This window comes from Psammomys obesus, unplaced genomic scaffold, assembly GCF_907164565.1.
Source record: "Psammomys obesus unplaced genomic scaffold, mPsaObe1.curated_primary_1811, whole genome shotgun sequence".
NCBI classification, from domain to species: domain Eukaryota; kingdom Metazoa; phylum Chordata; class Mammalia; order Rodentia; family Muridae; genus Psammomys; species Psammomys obesus.
Window position 1 is genome coordinate 3790174 of NW_026587215.1, and position 26786 is coordinate 3816959.

Genomic DNA, 26786 nt, shown 5'->3' on the forward strand with positions numbered 1-26786 from the left:
AGAACAAGAAGTGCTCTTAACTGCTGAGCCAACTCTCTAGCCATAAATTAAAAAAAAATAACAAAATCACGTGGGCGTGGTGGTGCATACCTTTAATCCTAGCGCTCAGGGAGGCAGACGCAGATAGATCTTTGTAAGTTTGAGGCCAACCTGATTTACAAAGCAAGTCCAGGATAGCCAGGGCTCTGTTCCACAGAGAAACCCTGTCTTGAACGCCCCTCCCCCCAAAAAAAGAGTATGCTAAAGACTTGAAGCAGAAGCCAGAAGAGACACAGGGAGTGTTTCCAACTCTGTGTAAGACGTGATTTGAGAACCAGCCATGGATCTCTGTGGAGATGAGGCACAGGACAGAAAACCAAGGGCTTAGCATCTGCCCCCGGGTGGTGTCGGAACTGCAGAAGCTACTGCAGAGGTTACTGTGTTCAGTTTTGGAGTTGAGCCCCCGGAATCACTTTCTGGCTTGTAGACTTCACAGCCTGGCACCTCTGCCTAAGTCTGACCTCTCCAGCATCACTCTTGGAAGGATGAGAACATCCTTGACTTCACTCACACCATGTGCTGGGATCACAGTGCACCTGTGTGGAAAGGAAGGGCCTGTGGCAGGTGGTCAACCACCACTTAAGCCTCGGTGATGGACAAAGAAGCAAGGCTGGTCACTCAGGACAAGCCTGAGCCAGGTTGGCAGGGCTTGTCCCTTTCAGGAGTGCCCACCCTGGCAACTACCCTATGGACATACCTTCCTCTTCTCCCCTTTCTGAGAGACCAGAGACGTGGAGAGCAGGCATCAAGTTCATCAGACAGTATAAAGCCCCAGTTACACACCCCACATGCACAGGCACATGCCTTGCAGAGGTCATGCGCCGCACGGCACATATACACGCCCAAATGCACCCAATCCCTTGGGGCTCCAAAGCTCCCACAAGAATTCATGGTGCCACCACAGTGCTCAGCTGTCTGCGATGCTGGTCTAGTCTCTCATCCTTCTTTCTTCCTGCCACCTTGATCCCAGCCCGGGGTTCATCTGCATGGTTTGCCCTGCTCTCCGCTGAACCTGGGCCACTGGGCCTCCCCCAACCTTCAGCTCCGTGTATGTGCCTGTGCTTGCCGTGGGCGTGGAGCTCTGCTTACCGTTCTCATCTGGCAGCCCTGGTTATGGTTCCCAGACTGGGGGAGAACTTCCCTTTGCAAAGTTAGATAACAGGCCAGGTTCTCTGTCAGAGGATTGGCGCTGTGGCTCCACGTGCTGCAGCTGGCACAGGGCCAGGTCCGCCCTGCCAAGCAGCGGGAAGGGAAGGCCTGGCTGCAGCCGGAGCTGGCAGGTGGCCGAGCTGGGGGTGGACAGGCGGGCTGGGGCTAGGGCTGCCCATTGGCTGCCTCAGGCTCACACCCGCCTGCCTCCCTAGCCTGTGGCTCCCCAGCAGCCCCTGCCTCTCCAGCTGCTTCTAAACTCCGGAGCAAGCACCTCCTGCTGGGCTGTGTCGAGCTGCAACCAGATCGGAGTGGCCCCTGCCATGGACATGCCTGAGGTCCTCAAGTCCCTGTTGGAGCACTCTTTGCCTTGGCCAGAGAAGAGGGCAGGTAGGAACACAGGTGGTCTATACTGGCAAGGTGCCTAAGTGCCCAAGGGGTGGGAGCAGGCACAGGGACAGTGGCAGGACTGGTGAAGAAGGGCTGCAATGCAGAGGACCCCAGGAGGTGTGTGGGTGCCACATCAGCTCTGGGGCTGCCCCTGTGCCTGCTGGCTCTCTATAGCCAGCGCGCAGATAAGGACAGGTGCTGTGCTCACGTGGGACAAGGACAGCACTAGAGGGCCTGAAGGAATCCAACCAGAAGCTGATTGCTTCTTAAGCTCCCTCCCGCTGCACGCTGGGGGTGAGCAGAGGAGTGACAGAACCAGTAGATTTGGGCAGCAGCTGTGTCTGGAGGAGAGGCTTTCTGCCCGCCACTTGCTCATTGCTGGAGGGCTCAACTCATGGATGGGATGGAAGCTGGTTATGTAACAGAGCCACAAGCCCCGCGTTCCTAGGATACCACAGGCAACCCCAGGGCTAGGGACAAGCAGAAGAGCAGAGTGAGTGGCGGAGGGTGTGGAGAGATTTGGCTTGGGCAGCCAGTACCAGGTACCTTACAAGTCTTTCCTGGGAAAGTTAAGTGCTTTGGGGATTCAGGGGAACCTATTTGGGGTACTCTGGTGTTTATGTTGCCAAATCTCTCAGCCTCACCCCAGGTTCTTACTACCTTTATAAAAAAAAAATTTCCCACAATACTGGGGATCAAACCCATGCCTTTGGAATGTTAAGCACAAGCTTTGCTACAGAGCTGTGCCACCAGCCCCTGCTCATTGTTTTTAGAGGAGACAGGGGTGACAGGAGGTCGGGGTTCTCTCTTGGAGCCCTTTCCAGGCATCTGCCTCATTCTGTGCTAGCATCTAACACACCTCATCGCTCTGATACCCCCACAGGACTTCTCCCTGCAGGGCTCTCCAAACTCTGGAGGCAAAGGATAGCCCCTGGGTTCCTTTTACCCTCTGGGGCCAGGAATGAGCTTCATTTTGTTAACTCTGGGAAGGCAGGACACCAGGCTTTGGTTCTGAGAATGCTGTTAAGCTAAAGGGTTTCCCCATGCTCATGGCAGGGTCCGCAGAGGGCTCTTAGGGATCTTAGGACCCAGGCCTGTTAGACCACAGCCTAGGGTTTTTAACATCTAGGCATTTAAAAGATGCCCCCCTGGCAGGCACCAGAGAAGGTGTCCCTGCAGCCAGTAGCACAAAGGACACCAGCTGCTGACCAGGAGGAGCCCATGTCCCCACATCCCTGGAAAAGTCCCTGGACAGATGACTGAGCCTCAGCTAGGGCCCATCTGCAAACAGGCCATAGACAGCTTTCTGCCACCTGGGAGTGGAAGACATTCCAGAATGTAAAGCAGAGCCCTTCCTGCAAGTACAAGGACAGATGATGCAGCATCCTCATGACCCCACCCAGCTGCCCAAGATGCCTACTGCCCTGCAGACAGGGGCAGCTCCACATTCGAAGGGCCTGACTCCGGGCACTACTCTGTGCATGAAATTAACCATGCCTTTGAAGTGTGGTAGCAACTGCTGGTCACGGGCTCTCAGCTGATATGCACAGCCCTGGGAAAGCTGAAAATTCCCCATCCCTCGTAGACAGTCATTTAGGGGACTTGCCCAAGGTTTCAGGCACAGCTTTGTCAAAATCGGGTAAGTTCTGCCTGAAGACTAGTTAGTCCAGTGATAGCCAGGTCTTAGGCCTGAGTCTTGGACCCCCTCCTGTCACTTAATGTGTCACTTCATGGCAAGTCAGAACGCATCATCCTACAGGACAGCAGCTTGTGGCTAACTGGAAAAAAAAAAATTGAAGGTAAAGTGGTGGAGGGGCCAAATATGTCACAAAGCTCCCCACTTCGTACTACTATTCCCTACCCACAGTCACTACTCCCCAAAGCTCCCAGACCTTCCAACCCCTCTTCAGTGTCTGCCTGAACAACTGCTACCCGTCACACTGAGCCAGAAGACTCAGCAATTCTGTGTCAAGTACTTCACAAGTTCCTGTTGTGGCCGTTTCTTCCCATCTCCCACCACTCTGCTTTGGCCTCTGTGGGAGTCGGCACAGGCAGTACTGTGCCCTTCATTCTCCATGCAGGGGTGGGTTTCTCCTGGAAGACTTCAGAACCCTTACTTTCTCTTGTCTTCCGCTAGCCCAGACACTGCAGCACAGCCAGGTCACAAGCAGGGCGGAGCTAAGTTCCAGTGGGAAGGAATTTCGGAAGAGAGCAATGCGGAGCATGAGAAATTCCAGGTGTGCCCTCAAGAATGCTCTCCCCACCGCTCTGTTTTCTAGTTCAAAGACGCTTCCCAAGATCCACATGCAGCCACTCTGGCAGCTCTAGGGTCTGCTGCAGCCTGCACAGACTTCTGCCTCTCTCTGGTCCCCAAGCAGGTAGAATCCTGATCAGTACTGACCAGACTTGAGACTCCCTTGGCTTCCCAGCTTCCCTACAGTCGGAGGAATCCATGAGCAAAAGGACAATCCATCCTCCAGTCTCTGACTCAAGTTTCTCGTCTCTGTCTCTGAACCTATAAAATCATACTTCCTGTCTCTGCTCTCAACTTTTCAGTGCTCACTCTTCTCCTGCTTTATTCTTCTTCAGCTTCTTGAAAGATCTGGAATCCCTAAATCATCTGGTTACCTTTGGGGTTTTTTGTTTTGTTTTTTCAGGGCAGGGTTTCTCTGGGTAGACTTGGCTATCCTAGCCTCAATTTATAGACCAGGCTGGCCTTGAACTCAGAGATTTGCCTGCCTCTGCCTTCCAGAGTGCTGGGATCATAGGTGTGTACCACTGCACCTGGCTTTGACTGCCCACTCCCCTCATCCATAGGGCTTCACTGTGCTCAGTGGCACCTCATCCATCTTTCTGTCTTCTCCACTTACCTAGGCCTCCATTTACAGGAGCCTGACATGCTTTAAAGTCAAACTAGGTAGGAAGCAGCAAAGGCTTACAATCAGCATCAGGATACGATCCTTGATTCTGCTCTCAAAAGCAGCCTGGTCTTTTAAAAAGTTTGAAGACTGTCTATGCCATAGGCTCCTTGCCAGAGCTAAGTGAGCTGTCCACAGGGACCATGTTTCCAACTGTGACATGCCATGCTGTTTGCCCTGAACAGACAAGGGCAATGTGTTTTGGTGGTCCCTCTTTCCACCTGTAACCGCGCCCTCATTGCCTTCCTCCTTTCACTGGCAATCTGACCCTCACTTTCTTATTTTCACCTCTCTTTAATTAACTGGATGTTATGAGGCTGTACACATACACAGGGCTGTTTCCTTGGAAGTCTGGGTGAAACTCCTGGGCATGATACCACCAACCCTGCACCAAACAGAACAACCCTGCTATATAGTACAATAGGCAGAATCTTAGGGGTACTTGCTGGGATACAACAAAAGGGTACAGGGGCAGGGGCTCCCTCCAGTCTTCTTGGTGAACTGAAGAAAACAGGCTGAGGGTGGACTCCATGCAGCCTGGCCTGACCCACACTTGGTCTTACTAGAGCACTCACATGGCCTGGGAAACCAGAGAAAGCTTGATGTTTGCTCTGGAGGGAGAAAATGATACAGGGCCTCCTACAAGCTGGATATATTAAGTAATCTACTCCTCATTTCAGCCTGCTAAGTGGTGTATCTTCCCCATTCTTTTAGTGAAAAATGAACTGTGAGAGCTTGGCCACTTGAGGGCAAATAGGTGGAGTGGTCTTTTTCCTTCCCTTCTACCTGAGAAAGCCAGGGCCTTGTTCTCTGCTCCACCCTATCACCATTAGAAACATGAAAACTCATTTTCATCAGGCGCCAGACACTAATGGTAAGGTCAGGAGGCACCCCTTCCAGGTAGCTTTGTATCTGGCTGGACCCCAAGGAAGGCTGCTGAAGGGATGACCTGTGTCTCTCAGCCAGTCGCAAGAGCATGAGCCACCCACTCCTCCACCGCTGTGTGCAGCAGCACTGCAAGGGAGCCTGGTTTTTCATTTCCCAGTTAGAACACTGATGCTCCTGGATGGGAGGTCACACACTTGTCAATGAGGTCACCCAGCTCCTGCCTCCAGGCTCATGCCTATCCACAGAATTCCCTGGTCTCTGAAAACATGCAGTATTTCCTGGTCATCCAGTTGTTCATTATTAGCTTAGTGAGCATTCTCTATGCTTGTAGCTCAGGTGTGGATGAGCTAAACACTGTCCTTGCTCAACTAGAGCTGGTAACCCAGGAAGGAAAGACAACAATCATGGGTCCAACTGGCCTTTCCAAGGGGTGACATTTAAGCTAAGACCTAGAAGTGAGGCCAAGCTAACTATGTGAAAAACTTTCAGGCTCTGGGGAGAGCACCTTAAAGACCCTCCGTTTATCTGCAGAAGAAAAAGTCAGTGGTGCCATGGAAGGTGAGAAAAGGTGGAGGGAGTATAGTGTGTGGTTGGAGGGATCCCAGGGATAAGACCTCAGTAGCTGGGCCCTACAGCCTGCCCCTACTTCTGTATCACCAACAGGAAGGACTTCAATAGGGAAACAAGGCTGTCAGGTGGTGGCTGTTCAAATACTGCACAGGCTGCTTGCAGGGGGGAGGGGACAGAGGTTTTTCTCCATGGTTGTGCTTCTCTTGGGGCGGCTCATCTGTTATCCAAACCCGGGGAGTGTGCAAAATACAAGCCAAATAGGAAACTAGGCCCTTGAGAGTTCTGGAGGGAAAGGCAAGAATTTACAAAGAGACTCCACCCACCACTTCTACCCTAGAGCACATCAAGACCAAAGTACAAAGCACAGACCCACAGTTTCCCAGCCACAGGTATGTGGGCTACAAAAGAGAGCTGCTGGCAAGGCTGGTGCCAGGGACTTGCCAAAAGAATGGCTCGTGCTTGCTCTTCCAGATTCCATCGTAAATCAAACACATGACTGTTATTTCATATTAATAACACTCTAAATGTATAACACTTGGCTCTAAAAAGTTTTAATGTTCTTACCAATACCAAGCAAAGAACACAAGCCAACAAGTATGTATTACTACTCTGAACAAAGCATTGTGCTTGCCAGCCTTTAGTATTGGGACATCAAGCCTCGGCTTTCTAGAACCTGATGGAAACCTTACCTTCAGCATGCTTTTGCACAGCCCAGGTCCCTGTGCCATCTGTCAGTCCTTCTAGTCGTTAAGTGGTCAAGATCATTGCGGGGCTAATGGAAAGCACTTGCTCGGCACATGCTTCCTTCTATAGATTTTCTTTCTTTCTTTTTTTGGTTTTTCAAGACAGGGTTTCTCTATGTAGCCTTGGCTATCCTGAACTTGCTTTGTAGACCAGGCTGGCCTCTCAACTCACAGAGATCTGCCTGCCTCTGCCTCCCTGAGTGCTGGGATTACAGGTGTGTGACACCGCACTTAAATAGACTTCCTAACTTGGGTTGGTCAGCAGGTTTCTAGCTGGAAAGAGCAGAATCTAAAACTCTTCCTGTTCTGGCAAATAACACTTCTCAGCCTGGCTCTGGTTTAGACTCTACAACCTATCCTTATCTCCTAGTAGAACAACTCCTAAGCCAACACATCCTGAGTGGAAGGGAAGGGCTGGTGGATGCCCACCCATCCATCTCACATATTACTCTTGTAGACGGGTACCTGCCAGTGCTTATCACAGCTAATCTTCACAACCCCCTAACTGGCAGCATTCTCCATCTGCTTCCCAGAGGAAAATGACTGAGGCTTAGAAGCCATTTGCACAGTGCTATAAGCAGGTCATGGCTCAGAGGAGAGTCTCCTCAGGTCTGCTCTCAAGCCTGAAGTCACAGCTCTGCAGATGCTCTGAGGTAGGCCTTGCACTGAGAACCTGTCATTGGCCAGGCACGGTGGATCTCTGTGAGTCTGAGGATAACCTGGTCTACAAATAGTGGATTCCAGGCCAGGGCAGAGCTACACAGTGAGGTTCTGTCTCAAATCCACCCCCATTAAAAACACAACAACAAAACACCTATAAGATGGCTCAGTGGGACAAAGCACTTGCCACAAGGCTTGACAGTCTAAGTTTTATTCCATGGTAAAAGGAGAACCCATCCCTAAAAGTTGTCCTCTAGCCTCTGGCACACACACACACATGCACTAAATGATTAATTTAAAAAACTATCATTAGAGACTAGGAATGTAGCTCAGTTAGTAGAGTGTCTGCCTAGCATGCACAAAACCTGGGTTTGACCTTCTGGACTCCATAAATTGGTGGTGGCGGTGCATGCCTATAATCCCAGCACGCAGGAGGTAGCAGCAGGAAGACACAGGAGTTGGTGGCAGGAGGACCATACCTCATCATCTATGTATCATTTTGAAGCCAGCCTAGCATACCTGAGAACCTATCTCAAACAAACACAAATTCAAGAATCTATTGATACAGAATAATGTGATACCATAGCACACTTTTCCTTTTCTTTCTTTTAAAGATGGGGTCTTACTATGTAGCCCTGGCTGGCCTGGAACTCACTCTGTAGACCATGCTGGCCTGGAACTCACAGAGATCCACTTGCCTCTGTTTCCCAAGTGCTGGGATCAAAGGTGTGTGCCACCACGCCCAGCTGCCACATATTTTTAAAGTTTAACCAGGTACTAACATGTTCTCTTAGGGAGTCTTTTTTTTTTCTTCCTCAGGTAGGGTTTCTCTGTGTAGCCTTGGCTGTCCTGGACTCGCTTTTGTAGACCAGGCTGGGCTTGAACTCACAGAGATCCTCCTGTGCTGGGATCACAGGTGTGGCCAGAGCACCTGGCAGGAGTCTATTTCTTTATAGGGTTCACACACTATGGCAATTAGCAAATTGCTTCTCATAACACTCCTCTACTGTGAGAAGAGACAAGGTCACGGCCATCACCATAGCAATGACAAGAGACAGCAGTAGAGAAAGGCAGCTGGGGTTCTTCTGAGGTCAGCTGGAGAGGGAAGAGAAAGCAATGTCCCTGCTTTCAGGACAGTGCTGATTGCTGCAATCCCCCACAGCTTTCAGGGAAGCACCAGAGGGAACATGCCTGCAATGGTCCTTTCGGATACTGAATATCCACCTTTTGGTTACCCACGGGAAACTCCTCCCTCAAGTGTCAGTAGAGAAGAGCATCAAAGCTACATCAGTTTTTTGAAGCCTCAGACTGTTATCTTCCTGCATTCCAGCTGCTTGCCTAACAGGTGAACTGCTCTAGGTGGGCTGATCCATCCATCCATCTGAGGGTACCCATTAGCTCCAAAGAGTGGGGGAGGGAGAGAGAATGAGAGCAGGAGCGGAAATCTCCCTACATGCCATCGCTGTTACAGATAGATGACTTGCCACTCTCACCATATTAACCCTCCTCTACCACGTTAGGAACTGTTTTCCCTTCTCAAGAATGTAAAATTTGCCTATGAAAATACCCATTTGAGTCTAGTCTAGCAAGTTCCTACATAACCAAACTAGCTGGAGATTTGTATTTCTTTTAAAAATATTATGTTACATTTTAGTGTATGTACAGAAGAATTGTGCTCATTGAGGTCTGGAGGCAACGTTTGTTAGTCCCTCTTGCCATCATATGGTACCCAGGGATTGAACTCTGGTTGTCACACTTGGCAGTAGTCATCTTTACCCCACGAGCCATCTTACTCACCCAGCTTTTCTTTTCTAGAGTTTCATATGTTGCTTCATTTTCTTGGAGTTGCTGTTAAATTTGTTTCTAAAAACCTCTAGGTCAATTTCTCCTAGATACCCTAGACATACTCAGAATTCCTAATAATTCTGCAGCACATGTGTTTTCTGTGCACAGTTTCCTTTTCCACGCTGGATTTATATCCATCAGTTTTGATTAAATTAGGAAAAGCATTTGCATGGGAACACCGTAGGCTAAATCCTGCACTGTCCCCATTTGACATAGGAAGAACAGCACAGAGAAATGTAACAATGGGTTGGAGACATCAGATTCTCGGAAAGTGATCAACATCACAGAAACTTGAATTTTGGATCCGCAGTCCATCATCCTGTCCCTATGACTATGCAAAGTCCTCAGTCTCTTCCCTTAGACCTACTCAGCTACTCTATTTCTTTTTCCTCAAGTCGAAGCAACGTTCTCATTCCATGCGCTTTCAGCTGCTGCGGTGTCCTGCGCCTAATACATGAACCACAGGCAGCCATTCTGCCAAACTCTAGCTCCTCCTCCGGAGGCAGGGAGCCATGGGAGGGACAGAGCACAAACAAGCCAAGTCCCTGCCCCTCTGGGAGCTTAATCCCAGAGCGTCTAGTATTGTCTGGGCTTGAAGCCGAGTATGACTTGTTCTGCAAAGAGATACAAAGTCCTGTCTTGAAGGTCTGTGCACCCTATCAAGGGCTCACAGGTATCCTAGGGAACCCAGGAAGCATAGATTTTTATTTTTTTTTAAGAGATGGGTCTCCCACAAAATGCAAGATTAGTAGTTTCTGTTTTGTTTTTTTAGCTTTTAAAAAAGGGAAATCCTGTAAAAGAAAGAGAATTGGGAGGCGTCCGGGACTGTGGAATGTTGAATTTTGAGACTGAGGAAATGGGCTCCAATGGAGCAACTGGATATTCCCAAGGTCACAAGCTTGAGCAGCTAGTAGTACGGGAAGTATGTCCCGACCCGGGTTCGCCGATCGGTCTCAAGAACGCGCTCTCTATGCTAGTGTTTATCCCGCAGCCACGCCAGCCCCCAATCCCCAGATCAGTGGGCAACTTGACACCCGCTCGAGCGGCCGAGCCTGGAGGCCGCCTGCCCTCCGTTAACCTCAGGGGTAGCGTGGGAGGAGCGCTGGCCGGGCTCCGTGGGCGCCCGTCCCAGTCCGCGGCGGACCCCGGGCAAAGTCCGCTCAACAACAGAACAGAACAGGCCAGGCCAGGCCAGGCTCAGGCCAGGCCCCGCCCCTCCTCGCCCCTCCCCTCCGCAGCCGCACGTGCAGGGCCTCGTGCAAGCGCGCCGGCCCCGCCCTCTTCTCTCATTGGCTGCCGCGCGTCCTTCCCTCGCTGTCCCGCCCCTCGCGGTTCCCCTCGGCTGCCGCTCCACGTGACCCCCGGGGTTGGGCCGCGACGCCCGGCTCCGCCTTCCTCTGGGGTGGCTTCTCTGAGGGAAGGAGGCAGAGGAGGCCGCGGTGGACTGGCCAGTCCACCACGAAGGTGGTGGCGGGGGAAGACACGACTGACCAGAACAAAGCGGGCTGCCCCGCGCAAGGCCACGATGCTCCCGGGCGGGCGAGGCGGAGCTCCTCACCTGGCTCTGCACGTGTCTCGCTCTTTTGGCCTCCGCAGCCAATCCCGGCTCGAGGAGCTGGGCCCGCCCCCACGTGGAACGCACCAATCGGGAGCCACGCTCCGGGACCGCCAGCCTGGCCTCATGAATAATGAATGAGACGGAACGCGGCCGCGGGCGGGGTGCGGACGGAGGGAGGCGGGGGTGAGGCAGCGCGTCTGCGCAGTGCTGCCCCTGTCAGCGGCTGCGGCGGGTCGAGCCGCTCCGGCCCATCTCGGGGTGCGGGCGGGGGAGGCGAGGCGCACGAGTCGGGCGCGGGGCACGATGTCCGACGCGGGCGGCGGGAAGAAGCCGCCTGTGGAGCCTCAGGCGGGGCCGGGCCCGGGCCGTGCTGCTGGGGAACGGGGCCTGTCGGGCTCCTTCCCTCTGGTCCTGAAGAAGCTGATGGAGAACCCCCCGCGCGAGACGCGCCTCGGTGAGGGGGGGGGGGCCGGCTCGCGCGTATCTGGGGGCGGGGTTTCTGTAAGGGCGGGGCCTTGTGGGGGCGGGGCGGGTCCGGTCAGAGGTCAGGGTGAAGCGGTCCAGCGGATGGGGGGGTGCTTATGCAGGAGCGGAGATGACGAGGGGCCTGCCGGACTAGGCCTCTGGCGGAGAGAGAAAGTCAGGGGGCGACCTGGAAAGGACGGGTCGATGGAACTTTGCAAGGAAGCAGGCGCTTAGATGGGGCTCCCGCGAGGCTGCCTGCATCCAGAGCCCTAGGATGCTGCTGGCCTCAAATGCGGGAGCCTGGGCCTCGCCCAGTCTGCGGATCCCAGGAGCACTCCACCGCACCCCCGGGGGTGCAGAGTTCACCACCAAAGTTTGAGAAGCCCTTATCGCTGTAGCAGATGGCCTTTGCATCTTTGGCCCATCCTGGAGAAGGACGCTTCTTCCTCCCTGGGAGTGGACGTTGAGCAGGTCCACCGCGGTGCTTTACTGGAAATGTGTCCTGGGGTGACTGCTGAGGTGCAGGTGGAGGAGGCGGTTTGAAATGAGGTTCGGTAGCTTCTTTGAGGGGATGAAGGATGGGTGAAGTAGGGTTGTGATGAGGCTTAGAATGCGGCCACTGAGGCCCTGCACCTGTTTGGAACCACAATAGCAGGTATTGCTCAGGCCACAAGGGTCCCCAGGGCCTAGTATGGAAAGGAGGCTCGGCCTGGGTATTTGGCCTGGAAGAGCAGCAGGACTGCCACCTATTGTGGGGGTTTGGGTTCATTGAGGTGTGCTTTCAGCCTGAGACCGTCGGATTTTCAAGAGCTCAGTGTAATTAGGGTGTTTGGGAAGGAATAGGCTTTTTGCGGATTGCCTGTACTGGGGAACTCACCTCCCTTTCTAAAATGCCATTTCTCCTCTTCTCCTGGGTGTGTTCCGGGGCTGCTGTGCTTAACGGTTGTCACTGTGGGGTTATAAATAGCTTCCACTCAGGTGAGGCTAGGTTCTCTCCTCCTGCCTCAGGACCTCATGTGCACAAACCCTTTGTTTGAAGATGAAGCTTCGCCCCAGATGATGCTGGTGCTCACATCTGGCAGCTCTTGCTTAGGCTTACCAGAGAATAGCAGTCCATCCATATGGTGACTCTTTTTGCCTTATATTTGCACATGCTCACAAGGCATTCTGACAGTCTTATCTTGTTTGCGGTACTATCTCCACCTTGCAGGTGAGGAAAGTTGAGACTTTGGAGAGGTGTAGATGCTTTCTCAAGGTCACATGGGTGGGCCTCTGGCTCTTGGTTTGGTGTCTCTCTGTCCTGTCAAACTGACAATCACTGATGTCGGTCCCTGTGACTTAAGTGCTGGACATGTCAGTCATGTACCTTTTGAAATTAATTTAAAACTTAACATTACAAACACTAAACTAAATTAGCCTGATTGATTGTAGTGGTGCCTGCTTGTAAGCCCAGCCCTGGAGAGGTAGCAGCAGGGGGGATCCCTAGTTCAAGGTCATCCTCAGATGCACATCAAATTTCAAGTCACCTTGAGCTTCATAAGACCCTATCCCAGAAAACTAGAAAAGATAGTTTTAATTGCTTCGGGCAAGCAAAATGTGAAACTTACTGTTGCTTGTCCTGTAAGGAGGCTTTTTGTTTGTTTGTTTTTTTTTTTTTTTCAAGACACCATTTCTCTGTGTAGTCTTGGCTATTTGTAGACCAGGCTGGCTTCAAACTCACATCAGTCTGCCTGCCTCTACCTTTCTGAGTGCTGAGATTAAAGGAGTGCATCACCGCCCACCAGGCTGCTTTTTTTTTTTTAATAATGCTTTACTAACACATTTATTTTTATGTTTTGCCTGCATGTATGTATGTGGGTTTTCTTTTCTCTGGAATTGGAATTAAAGACAGCTATGAGCTGCCACATGGGTGCTGGGAATTGAACCCAGGTCCTCTGGAAGAGCAGCCAGTGCTCTTAACCTCTGCACCATCTCTCCAGCCCAAGGTTGCTTTTTTATCTCCTCCTTTTTCTTACCTCTTTTGATCCCAAGTGACCCCCACCTGACTGGGCCAGTCATTTCTGAACAGAATGTGAAGTCAGAGAGATGAGCAGGGAAGCCATCTGGCCCACCCAGCCCACAGCCTGGGATTGTTGTTGTTTCCCAGTTGCTTTTAAATCAAAGCCTGGTCTAAAAAAAAATTAATTAATTAATTAAAAGGCAGTCGTAGGAATGCAAGTTAAATCATATTAGAAGCTATGAGCAAGATGTGTTCATGAGAACCTCCACCTCGCTGGGTCTGGTCTTTTTTTTTTTTTGGACTAATAGGCTGCCCTTTGGTTGGTCTTGGGCCCAAGCCTTTTTTTTTTTCCCAACACATTCGATTTCTTGCCCAGTGTTGTGGTGTACACCTCTAATCCCAGTGTTTGGGAGGCAGAGGCAGATAACTCTCTGTGAGTTTGAGGTCAGCCTGGTTTACAAGTCCAGAACAGCCAAGGTTACACAGAGACACCCTGACTTGGGAAAAAAAAAAAAAAAAAAAGAGGTACATCTAGAGGCAGGCCATAGGGGGTGGGGGCAAGAAAAGCATGCAAAATTTTTTTCACTTCTAAATCCAGAGTTCAAGGTTGTCTCCCTCATGAACATTTCTCTGAAAAGAGCTCCAGGTCATCTCATTGCAATACACCCAAAGCCAATCTGTCTGAAAATCCTGCACTCTCCAGGCACTGTAAAGGTTCCCATAGCCACTGCTTAGCCTCTTTGTTGGTCCCTGAAATCTAGAGCTGAATCTGACTCAGTCCCTGCCCTCAGTGAGCTCACAGCGGTAGAGACTGTGTACTGTGTACCATATATTCAGCAGTAGTCATTTTTATATGTCATATGTCTGTTCTTCACAAAAGTGGCTTGTGACAGTGAAACACACCAGGGCTCGGGTTAAGTGACATGGATTAGGTCACATGTCCCACAGCTAGTGGGTAGCAGCCCTGGGTTGGTATGGAGAAACATAACTGGAGGGAACAGAACAGGGGAACCCAATATTGGCTAGAGAACCTCAGCCTTATCCATACTAAGATATCAGGAAAGGTCAGAAACACCACTTCCTTCCTCATAGCCTCTCCGGTAGACGCCTGCCAGCAGCCTAGTCTACATTAACTCTGGGACTACCACAAGCCTCTTGAGCATGCAGCTAGCATTCCAGAAAGGCCAGACACAGAAGAGAATGTGTTGTTGCCCTCAAAAGAGACCAGCCCACCTGGCTCAAGCACCAGGTCACAATGGGAAGACAGGACATGCTCTTGAAATGTGTATATGGGGTGTCAATGGAAATAGGCCTCTGTGAAAGATGGGTCTTCTCTAAGGCTCACTGCCCACCTCCTGGATGTGTTACTCCCTTGCGTGATGTCTCATCATAGATTTTGTTTGCAGATAAGGAAAAGGGGAAGGAAAAGCTGGAGGAAGACGAGTCTGCAGCAGCCAGCACCATGGCCGTGTCTGCCTCCCTTATGCCGCCCATCTGGGACAAGACCATCCCCTATGATGGCGAGTCTTTCCACCTAGAGTACATGGACCTGGATGAGTTCCTGCTGGAGAATGGCATCCCTGCCAGCCCCACCCACCTGGCCCAGAACCTGCTGCTGCCTGTGGCAGAGCTTGAAGGGAAGGAGTCTGCCAGCTCTTCCACAGCATCTCCACCATCCTCCTCTACTGCTGTCTTTCAGCCCTCGGAAACCGTGTCCAGCACAGGTTGGTGACAGCCTTTGGCCAGGCCCCCCTGTCTCATCTAGGGGCCCCACTCCCCACTGAGTTCTGCTTTATGAGGCTGGGGATAAAACAGCAGTTACACCAGCAGCAGTTGGTCTTCCTCTCTTGGGGCACCGCACATGCTCAGGATGGTGGAATGAGCTCCCAGGCTGCAGCTCTGCAGAAGAGCTGATTCCACTCCAAATTTGATGCTGTTCTTTTATATCATGAGTATTTTAGCCACAGATTCTTGGGAAGTTTAGGCAATAGTATTAAACACCACTGTCCCTGCCATTCTGACTGTAAGTGCTAAGACTTACCTAGGATTTATTCTATCCTAGGCTTTAACAAAAAGTCATCAGAACAGTCTTCCAGGATTAGTTGTACTGTTATCCCTATTTTGTAGATGGGAAACTGAGGCACAGAGAAAGAAAGAAACTTGCCCAAGCCACCAGCTGGTAGGTGCTAAAGTAGCATTTGAACCCATATACTTGTCTGCATAGGCATGGACTCTTAGGCACTAGCACAAATGACATTCCCACTGCTCTAAAAAAATTCTTCAGCATGTAAAGACATCGTTTACTGTTTTGGCTTGGGAGTTGGTGTTTGGGTATGTTTGTTTTCATATCTGAACTTGAACCCACCGGAGAAGCCGTGTCCTCAGAAGCCATGTAAAGTTTCTGTAGCCTCAGACACGATGGCAGTTGTCTCCTGGGACCCACACAATGAAGCTCTCGCGCTGTGTTTCCTTTTAAGATTTTCATATTTACACATGACATGTTCTATTTGCATGTATGCCTATGACAGTAGAGAGTATCAGATCACAGGGCTGTGAGCCATCATGTGGGTGCTGGGAATTGAACTCAAGATGTCTGGGAGAGCAGCCCGTGCTCTTAATCTCTGAACTATCTCCAGCTTGCAGCACATGGTCTTAGCCACTTATCTCTGCAGCCCCAACTTTAAATAAACAAACAAACAAATAATAAATAAAACCGAGGGCTGGAGAGATGGCTCAGAGGTTAAGAGCACTGTCTGCTCTTCCAGAGATCCTGAGTTCGATCCCCAACAACCACATGGAGGCTCACAGCCATCTATAATGAGATCTGGTGCCCTCTTCTGGCATGCAGGCCCACATGCAGAAAGAACATTGTATATGTAATAAATAAATAAATCTTAAAAAAAAAAAGCAGATACAGTGTTATATGCTGGTAGACCTTGTTATGCAGAAGACTGGGCAGGAGGATCACAAGTTTAAAGCTAGTCTAGATAACATAGTGAGGCCCCGTCTCAAAAAATGAAAAAAGAAGCTGGGCATGGAGTCCCAGCACTCTGGGAGGCAGAGGCAGGCGGATTGCTGTGAGTTTGAGACCAGCCTGTTCTACAAATCGAGCCCGGGGTAGCTGAGGCAACACAAAGAAACCCTGTTTTGAAAAACCAAAAAGAAAAAGAGAAGCCAGAGATGTAGCTCTGTGGTAGAGTGCTTGTTTAGCATGCAGAAAACCTTGGGTTTCAGATTGGAGAGACGGCTCAGCAATTAGGAGTGTTAGTTGCTCTTCCAGAGGACGCAGGTTTGATTCCCAGCACCCACATAGTGGTTCACAGCCACCTGTAACTCCAGTCCCAGGGGATTTGGGCCTCTATGGGTACCAGGTATACATGTGGTATACAGACAAACATGCATGCAAGTAAGTGTTTTTTAAAAGCCTTGGTTGGGTTTCTTAGCACTGCAAAGTAAGTTTTAATTAATTAAATAAAAATTAAGACAGAAAATGGGTTGAAGAGATAGCTCAGCCACTAAGATCATGGAGTGTTCATGCAGAGGACCTGAGTTTGGTTTCCAATACCCACATCATAGCTCACAATCGTTCATAACACCAAGGGAGCCAACTGTCATGCACATGGCAAACATATGTGCATGCGAGTAAAACATTCACACACATAAAGTAAATAAACCTAAAAAAGAAAAAACAGGCAGATGGCTTAGTCAGTAAGTCAGTAAACCGATCCTGGGGACAGTGCAGCCCCCTAGCACATGAGGGCGTGCAGTGCTGGGTCCGATACTGGCAGTCCACCAGCCTGCCGGGCAAGCCGGTGTCCTCCAGGAAGAGTGAACTGGCAAGGTGGCTGGGCAGGAAAACGGATTTTCCATGAAGTCCAGTGGGGTGCTGGGAATCAAACTTGGGAGCACTATATGTGTGGAAACAGAACAAATGAACCCCAGGACCCATGTGGAAGTAGGAGAGAGCCAACTCTGTACATCGTCCTCTGACCTCTGCTCATGCTGTGTGATAGGCACATAGAGGCACAGGTGAACAAATAAATAAAAGGAATTAAGTTAACCTCTGGCTTTGACATGTACATGCACACATATATACATATGTCCACACATGTAAATCACATATTAAAATTTTTTAAATAATTTACATGTGGAATTGACAGTGAATCACAGATCTGCCTGCCCCTGCCACCTGAGATCTGGGAGTAAAGGCGTGTGGCGCCACACCAGCCTCAGAGTAGCATGTGTGTGCGTGTGCACAGCCTGGCGCACCCTCAGGAGGTGAGCCCTCCCGCTTCGCTGCTGCCCGGATTCCGAGAGGGAGCTGTGTGAGCACCCATGAAATGCATATGACCATGGGCGGTTGGCTTCTCAAAGGTGCCCCATTTGATTCTCTCACCAGAGGTTACATTTGCTAGTAGCTGAGCTTCTTATCAATAGAATTGTCCTCTGTTTTATTTTTAAATATCATATGTGGGCTCCCAACAGTCAGGAAGCAGAGAGAGAGAATTACCACAACTTTGAATCCAGTCTGGTTTATAAAATGAGTTCTAGGCCAGCCTGGGCTACATAGTTTCTTCCAGGAGAGCCACACAGAGTTATATGATAGAGAGAACTGCTCTCAAAAAATAAACAAACTAATAAAGGGGCTGGAGAGATGGCTCAGAGGTTAAGAGCACTGGCTGCGCTTCCAGAGGTCCTGAGTTCAATTCCCAGAAACCACATGGTGGCTCACAACCATCTATAATGAGATCCATTGCGCAGGTGTACATGCAGGAGGAACACTGTATACATAATAAATAAATCTTTAACAAAATAAATAAGAATAAAAAATTGACAGAGTTGGCAAAGTGGCTCACCAATAAGGGCGCTTGCCATCAAGCCTGAAGACCTTGTAGGAGGGAACTGACTTCCACAAAGTGTCCTCTGACCTCCATTCTTTTCAGTGGCATGTGTGCACACAGGCACTTGCACACACACACACACACACACACACACACACACACACACACACACAAATGTGCAAAAAGAGCTGAGCAGAGGACACAATGCAGTAGGCAAGTGTTTCACTTGCAGGTGGGAGGCCCAGGTTTAATTCCCAGTACCATACTTACTCACACAGTAATAATAACTCTTAAGTTCATTGCATTACTACTCTTACATGTTTAACTTTATAGAATTCCATAACACAATAGATTGTGTGGATATTTTTATGTTAACAAAACATGCTGACATAGTGGCACATAGCTTTAATTCCAGCACTTCAGAGGCAAAAGTTTGAGGCTCCTGGTATACAGAGCAAGTTCTAGGACACCAGAGCTGCATAATAGTGAGACCCTGTCTCAAAAACCGAAGTCGTTTCACAGAACATACTGAACGGAAGCTGGGTATGTTGATCTGTACCTGTAGTCCCAGTACTCAAGAACCTAAGGCAGGAGGATTGCAATGAAAGGTAGATATGAAAGTCGACTCCTTTGGTTTTTCAGTCATTTTGTAGAGAAGGCATCAGTAGTGTGTGTGCTTTTGTGTCTGACCTGTATGTCATCTTGTCACTGTGGGGAAGGTTTGTTTCCATCGGTGAGCACACAGAGGGTAGCCATTCTGCAGCCGAAGGACAGTGGAGCTCACTGTGTAGTCTGGTCTACATAGTAAGTTCCAGGATAGCCTGGGCTACATAGTAAGACCTGCTTGGTTCTGAACAATGCTGCTGTGAACGTTCATGTGCCTGTCTCCTGGTCGATACTTGGATTTGTCTTGGGCACTTACTTAGAAATAGACTGTTAGACACGAATCCTTTTCTTTTGTTTTTGTTTTTGTTTTTCAAAACAGGGTTTCTCTGTAAAGCCTTGGCTGTCCTGGACTCCCTTTGTAGACCAGGCTGCCCTCGAACGCAGAGATCCACCTACCTCTGCCTCCCACAGTGCTGGGATTACAGTCGAGTGCCACCACACCTGGCTTCCGAGACTGGATTTTCTATGTAACCCTGGCTGCCCTGGAATTCACTGTGTAGACCAGGCTGGCCTCAGACTCACAGAGATCCACCTGCCTCTGCCTCTCTGGTGCTGGGATTAGTGGTTGTGAGCCACCATGTCAGCATTATTTACTTGATTTTATTATGTGGATGAGTGTTTGCCTGTGTATGTGTCACATGTGTATAACATGCCCTCAGAGGCCAGAGGAGGGTGTTGGATCCCTGGAACTTGAGTCACGGGCAACTGTGAGCTGCCAGGTGGATGATAGAAACTGAACCCAGCTCCTCTGCAAGAGTAGTGGGTATTCTTAAGACACTGAGCTCCAGAATTCACAGACATGTATACCACATATACACACGTTTTTGGGGGAGGAAAGAAGATGACGCAGGGTCTCCTGTAGCCTGTACCACCATACTCAACCTGATCCAGTTAAAAGCCTAAATTTGATCATGCTACACTGGGCCATGAGCATTCCAGTGACTTCTCATTTCAAGAGAAAAGCCTATATCAGCACCATTGACATTTAGGGCAGATAGTTGGTGGGTGGGGTGGATATCTTTGATTTTAATTTTGACCTCTTTTATATTACAAGGTACGTAGCAGCCTTTAGGCTTCTACACATATTATGCTAGTTGTATCCTGGAGTCCTGTTGTAGCCAGACATTTCCTGCTGGGCAAAATCGTCTCCTGTTAAGAATCATGGTTTTAATTACTCTGCCCTGGTCTTCCAGGGCAGTACCAGGGATATAGTTTGTATTGAGTAACTATCTATTGGCTGAATATCTGGTGTACTCCTATTGGTAGCATTGAATGTGTAGGCCAGAGGTTTGGTTTTGTTTTAACACAAATCTTATCTCAACATACAACCTTTGAACTCCAAAATTGACATTAATGCAATGTTTACTACAAAGCAGCCCTCCATATGGAGCAGGAAGAACAAGGGTCAGAGTCTGCCAGACCAAGACTCACAGTTCAGTTCAGTTATTTACCTTCGGGGTTCTGGAAAGCCCATTACATTTATCTGAACCTTGGAATCCTTTTCTGTAAAGTAGGAGTTAACACTCATCTCCTTCCAGAGTATGAGACTGAAGGAATGAGCACAGCGACTGATTTGGGGCTCGATGTGAGCCAGTGCTGTCCTCACCATTGTCATCATGGAGAGACTCAGCTGGTTTTCAGAGAACCTGAGACACAGGAAGTCGAGGCATATAATGATTTAGTGTTTTACTTACCATTTTGAAGGCCTCTGTTTCCTTTGGCATGTTCTGTTCCTAAACAGAAAAATTCGCGGGCTGGAGGTGATTCAGTGGTTGAGCACATGCTTAGCATGTGTGGAGCCCTGGGTTTGATCCGTAGCACACAAGAAAGGGCAGAGTCATCTTAGGGATGAACCACGAGTGCCTGCTTGCCTTTAGGGCTGGTGATGTGGTTTTCTTCCAAGTGGCAGTGGTCTGTACTGCCTCCAAGTTGTGTGGTAGGGTGACATGTATTTTCTCTGTCCGGTGAGGTGCTTCTAGATCTTCTGCCTCTGTCTTTCAGAATCATCCTTGGAAAAGGAGAGAGAAACTCCAAGTCCCATCGACCCCAACTGTGTGGAGGTCGACGTGAACTTCAATCCTGACCCTGCTGACCTGGTCCTCTCTAGTGTGCCAGGTGGGGAGCTTTTCAACCCTCGGAAGCACAAGTTTGCAGAGGAAGACCTGAAGCCCCAGCCCATGATCAAAAAAGCCAAGAAAGTCTTTGTCCCTGATGAGCAGAAGGTAACACCCAGTGTCCTTTATTAGAGGCACAGCAGTGGTATGAGAGTCTAGGGCAGCTATGGCATAGCTCAGTGGTGCAGTGCTTGCCATGTACACATGAGGCCCAGAGCTCCATGTCTAGCATTTCAAAGAGAAAGAAGCTGAGCATGCATTACACACCTTTAATCCCAGACTTGGGATGCAGATGCAGGCAGACCTCTGAATTTCAGGACAGCTTAGTCTACAGAGTGAGTTCTAGGGCTACACAGAAACTGTCTCATAAAACCAAATAGAAAGAGATGGAAATAAAACCAGTGTAGGGACTGTGCTTTCTCATATGTGATTTTTATATGGAGAATCCTCCCTACTACCACTTAGAAAGACAGGAGTTCTGAGCCCAGCGGTGGTGGCACACACCTTTTATCCCAGCACTTGGGAGACTGAGGCAGGTAGATCTCTGTGAGTTGGAGGCCAGCATGATCTACAGAAGGAGTTTCAGACAGCCAAGGCTACACAGAGAAACCCTGTCTCAAAGAAAGAAAAAAAAAAAACACACAAAAACAAAACAAAGTAATGAACAAAAGTCAGGAGTTCTGTATGTGGAGCCACAGCAGCAGCAATTTGATGGGAAGAAATGGTCGGGTGTGGCTTGGCCCCGATCACTCCAACAGTTCCCTTCTTCCCAGGGCTTCTGGGCGTTCTACCGTTCCATCTCCCTGTGTTAGTGCAGCCATCGGGAAAAGAAGTCTAGATGGGCTGGAAAGATAACTCAGAGGTTAAGAGCACTGGCTATTCTTCCAAAGGTCCCGAGTTTAATTCCCAACAATCACGTGGTGGCTCACAATCATCTATAGTGAGATCTGATGCTCTCTTCTGGCGTGCAGGCAGCATATTGTATAAATAAATAAATCTTAAAAAAAAAAAAGTCACTAGACCATAGAAACTTAGGTTGAACAATCTTAAGGACAAAAGATACCTCGTAGGCTGGGGAGAAGGCATAGGGCAGCAGTTCTCAACCTTCCTAATGCTGTGACCCTTTAATACTCATGTTGTGGTGACCCCAACTATAAGATTCTTTTTTGTTTTTTTAGGGTGTTTGGTTTTTTGAGACAGGGTTTTTCTATGTAGCCTTAGCTGTCCTAGACTCACTTTGTAGACCACACTGGCCTCAAACTCACAGAGATCTGCCCGCCTCTGCCCCTGTGAGTGCTGGGATTACGGGTGTGCATCACTGTGCCCGGATGAATCATAATGTAAATATCCTGTTTTCAGATGGTCTTAGAAGGCCTCTGTGAAATGGTCATTTGTTTCTCAAAGAGGGGGTCATGATCCACAGGTTGAGAAATACTGGCTCTGTGGGTAAAGCATTTGCATGAGGCCCTGAGTTCAAATCCTAAGAAGCCATGTGAAAGGCTGTAACAGTGTTCTTATCAGACGATAAGAACAGGGAGGCAGTGGGAAGAGAATTGCTGGGAATTCTGGGCCACCTATCCTGTCAAACACAACAGTGAACAACAAAGGGAGCCAGTCTCAAACAAGATGGACACCTAGGGCCAACACCTAGAGTTACCGTCTGATGACGGCACACACACCTCCTCTCCCTCTCCTCTTTCTCCCCCACCCCCTGCATGGCCTTGTAAGGTTAGGTTTCACTTCAGGGAACTAAACTGTATCTAGGTCGTTGGCTTTTAACCAACACTAATCATGGTGTGGTGGCACACATCTTTAATCTCAGCAATTGGGAGGCAGAGGCAGGTGAATCTCTGAGTTCGAGACCAGTCTGGTCTACCGAGTGAGTTCTAGGACAGCCAGGGCTACACAGAGAAAATCTGTCTTAGAAGGAGAGAGAGAAAAAGAACCTGTTTCAAAAGAGAGAAAGAGATGTTAACAACCACCATTATGTCTAAATGAGGCAAGGACGCTGTCTGATAGGGTAGGCTCTTGCCTCCTCCATACAGCCTGCCCCTCTGAAGACAGGTAGTGTCCCACAGTGTTCCTGCTGTAGGGTGCAGACTCTAGTTCTTACCACAGCACTGAACTGTGTGTGTCAGAGGATAGGATTGGGGGTGGGAAGGAGAGATTGAGTTCCCTTGGAAACCACCAGACACCCACAGAGGGCCCTTTCCCATAGGACGAAAAATATTGGACAAGGCGTAAGAAGAACAACGTGGCAGCCAAGCGCTCTCGGGATGCCAGGCGCCTGAAGGAGAACCAGATCACTATCCGGGCAGCCTTCCTGGAGAAGGAGAACACAGCCCTGCGGACGGAGGTCGCTGAGCTTCGCAAGGAGGTGGGCAAGTGCAAGACCATCGTGTCCAAGTATGAGACCAAGTACGGGCCCTTGTAACCTGTGCCCCTTGCCCCGCAGGGCACTGCCTGTACCTCAGACCTCTGCCTGGGGCTTCCTGGACCCCACACTCGTGTGGAGACTTAGGACTCTTCATGGGCACATGGTGGCGTACCTGCTCTAGGAGCACTCACGTCTCAGCTTCATTATAACATGGCCAGCACACGTGGGGACTTCCCCAGGGGACCAGGGTCCTCTGATGGGGGACACGAGCAAATCTACGTAGACGGGTAAACGGCCCAAGTTTCTCTTCTTGGATGTACAAGCTGAATCAGAAGGGGACCTCCGGAGTCCAGGTTTCTCTTTTACAGAGTGCTCAGGCTTTCCTAGCCTTCCCTCAGTCTCTAGTCTGGACTGACAAGGGCTGTCTACAGAATGAGTCATGATTATTGTCATCCTAATGTCGTCTCAGGTAGCAGGTGCATTTCCACTTGGGGTGTGTCCGTCATGCACCTCACCCTCCCCAGAAAAATCTTTAAGAGAAACATTCATTCCCATCTGTCTCGGAGCCTGGACACGTTAATACTCCTGTTGGTGTATGCAGGTGGTGGACATAGGAGTGGGATCTCTGCATAGCCTGGAATTGGGGTGGGGTTTGGGGCTTGCCATAGAAGTGCATCCAGCCATTCTTAGCTCCTACATCCCTTTTGTCTTGTGGCTCTCAGGCCCGAAGCAGCCCTGAGATCAGCTCCCTGTACATCCCACTTGGTATGGAAGAAAAATTTCAGGATGGCTGTCTCTGGCTCTTAATTGCCAGCACCTAGGGAGGCCTTTGTATCTCCAGGCCATTCTAGAGGCTCCTGATCTCCACTAGGCTAACCTGTGGTTATTTTCACCCAGTAACCTTTCTCAGATCTTATGTTTAAAAAGGAACCCCATCACCTAGGACTCTTGACCCTCCTGGCCCCAGTATAGCACTTCTGCATGGTGTTCAGGGAACTGACCTCTATAGCCTCCTGTTGTGGGCAGAGTGAGGCTTGTCTCTTGGGAAGCTCCATGGGTTCTTTACTGTGGCTTACCAGTGTACCCCAGGCCAGAATCCAGTCTCTCTGAAGGCAGAAGAGGGCCTCTCACTTTGCAGATTAGAACCCCTCCCATGAGTGTCAGCAGGGCGCCTCCTAGGAGCTGTACTTGCCGAAGTCACAGTACAGTTCTCATGGGACGGCAGGCGCTGGAGACACTTACACCGGCCTGTGGTCCCTCGGGAGTCAAGGGCTGCTCACATAGGTCTGACCAGGGCTGGAGTGGTTCCTGCAGCTTTGGCTCCCTCTGCGTCACAGCTGCACCTTTCTCTTCTGTTTGGCTAAACTTGTCCTCTTGCTCTGCCCAGAGGATTGACAGAGAAATTGTGGAACCCTCTGCTCACGTGGGTCAGTTAGGGCATCTTCCAGGAGGGTGTGTTTATTTGCTCAGGGCTGGCAGCCTACGGAAGGAGACAGAGGTGGTGAGGGTGCTTTCTCATACTTAACACTGGCTTTATTTTAAATGGGGCCCCAATCTTTCAAGACTTTTCATAATGATGTTAAGACCAGGGCAAACTGCCTACTGGCCATGGACTGCAGCCAGGCGATGCCCTACCCCTCCTGGGACCTGCATACCACTTTTAGGGGAACTTGACAAAGGTCCCTGAGGCCAAGGGAGGTCTCTCTCCTACTAGGCCCCTGACTTTGACTTTGTGGTTCTGTAGGAACCGTGTGCACACTTTGTCACCCTGTTGTAACCACAAAGGGCAGTTGCACCCAGCATGCCAGTGTCCTGCCCGGGCTGCCTGCCTCCTACCCACTTGGTACTTTCTCTGGGCTGGCTGTTCACCCAGAGGCAGTTCTCATTTCGTGATTGGTGGTCAAGCCTTGAGCTAAAAAGCTCTTCGTTTTCTTCGGCTAGAAAATGTAAGGTTTGTGTTTTTTAAGTTTTAGTTTTAAGGAATGGATACTTATCTTTGGATGCCATCTGTGTTCTGACCCCAGTGGGTGGGGTGGGGCTTACTGTCTCCCCTTGGCCCCACCTTCTGCCTTGTGGTGCCCTCCTTTCCTTCCAGAAGTCAGGGGCAGTGGTCTGGCTCCTCAAGTGCTTACTTGGAAACAATGTGGCTGCTTCCTTCTTGGAGGAGTCTTTTGAATGAAAAGCGGCAGGGACCAGAAGGAGCATGCCTGGATGTTGACATCTTGGAGGAAAAAAGAGTTCACATAAGCTTGGCTCCTCTGTTGGCCTCGGGACCCAAGGCTGCACAGAAAGAGTTGATCTCTGTTGTTTGTCTTGCCATGAAAGTCCCTTGAGCCCTTCTAGGAGCTGACAGTTGAATCCTGAAGCTCCTGCACGCAGATCTTTGAATTCTCCTAAAGAGTGACAGGCTCAAGAAGCCAGCTTCTGTTTGGCTTTCCATGGATTTGATTTGCCTTGGGATGAGACGTGCTGTCACTTCCTAAATGTGCTGTCCTCAGCTGTGGCAGCCTCATTGCGACCTCAGAAAGACGCATGAATGAGCCAGAACGCTGCAGGAATGTACATTCAAGAGATGTCTAGATAAAGAACTACGTTTGGAGAGAACCACCCTGCGGAGGACCTGCCTGAGCCACCTCATCCTCGTCCCAGAGGCTGAGCTCTGCAGGTCTGGCTCCTTTGGCTGGGGACAGCACTAGGCAGTGAACCTGACCCCCGGTCCACACTCCCTGTGAGAGGGTGCTGTGGTCTGCTTTCCACTCAGGCAGCTCCTCCAGTCCTCCAGCCTGGGGGAAGATGTGAAGCTCTCCAGGGGCCCTGAGAGGTGTGCTCCGTGTAAGAGGGGCCGTGGGGCTCCTGGCTTCCAGGGCACATCCCCACCCACAGCTTCTTTAACATCTGTTGATTAAGTGCAATAAATTTTTCTAGAAAAAGGCAAAGATGATTTCCAGGTAGAGATTGCTGTCTTTTGATGTTGGGATGCCAGAACGCCACTTGGTTTTATTTTTCTAAGTGCATGTGATTGGTCGAGTGTGTGGGGCTCTGCACCCTCCCTGGGAGCCGCATTCCGGCGACCCTCTCCCTACCTTTCTTGGGGGAAAGAGGCCAGGAGAAAACCCGTGTCCCAGCTGCAGAGGTGGAAGCAGGCAGCAGCCCATTGGCCTTATGTGTGTGTGTGCCTGTGCGAGTGTGCCCCTGCTGGTGGGCCAGAGTGATGTGGCAGGGAGGGAAGTTGGGAATGTATCCTTTTCAAACAAAATTAAATATTTTGAGACGAGAGTTATGGCAGTGGTCTTTTATATTATTCCTTCCTTTATTTCCTCTTTCTATGTCGGCCTGAGAGCCAAGCAAAAAGGTTCGTCTCTGGAATTGCAGGCAACAGCTCCGTCAACACCAGCTAGCTACCCTTGGCCAAGAGGCCTAAGTCTTCTGTGCCTCAGCTTCTTCACCTGTCAGTCAAAGTAATGCCTACCCTGTTGTTCTTTCTCAAGAAAGGAGGACACATATCAGGACAGAGGTAATTTGAACAGACTGTGATACAACCAACAAAAAGACCAGGAACTTAAT

General features: G+C 49.9%; 1 protein-coding gene across 2 annotated transcripts; it reads left to right on the plus strand.

Annotated features, from left to right (window-relative positions):
- The first annotated feature begins 1411 nt into the window (after nucleotides 1-1411).
- On the plus strand, nucleotides 1412-26498 carry Tef (TEF transcription factor, PAR bZIP family member). 2 transcript variants are annotated; one of them, XM_055602963.1, is made up of 4 exons: nucleotides 1412-1578; nucleotides 14631-14948; nucleotides 20733-20953; nucleotides 23064-26498. In XM_055602963.1, exons 1-4 carry the CDS (start codon nucleotides 1512-1514, stop codon nucleotides 23277-23279), a joined length of 822 nt encoding a protein of 273 aa, XP_055458938.1. In that variant the 5' UTR covers nucleotides 1412-1511; the 3' UTR covers nucleotides 23280-26498. The 2 variants fall into 2 exon arrangements, with proteins under 2 accessions (XP_055458938.1, XP_055458937.1); XM_055602962.1 differs by lacking the exon at nucleotides 1412-1578 and adding an exon at nucleotides 10995-11214.
- Nucleotides 26499-26786: the final 288 nt, after the last annotated feature.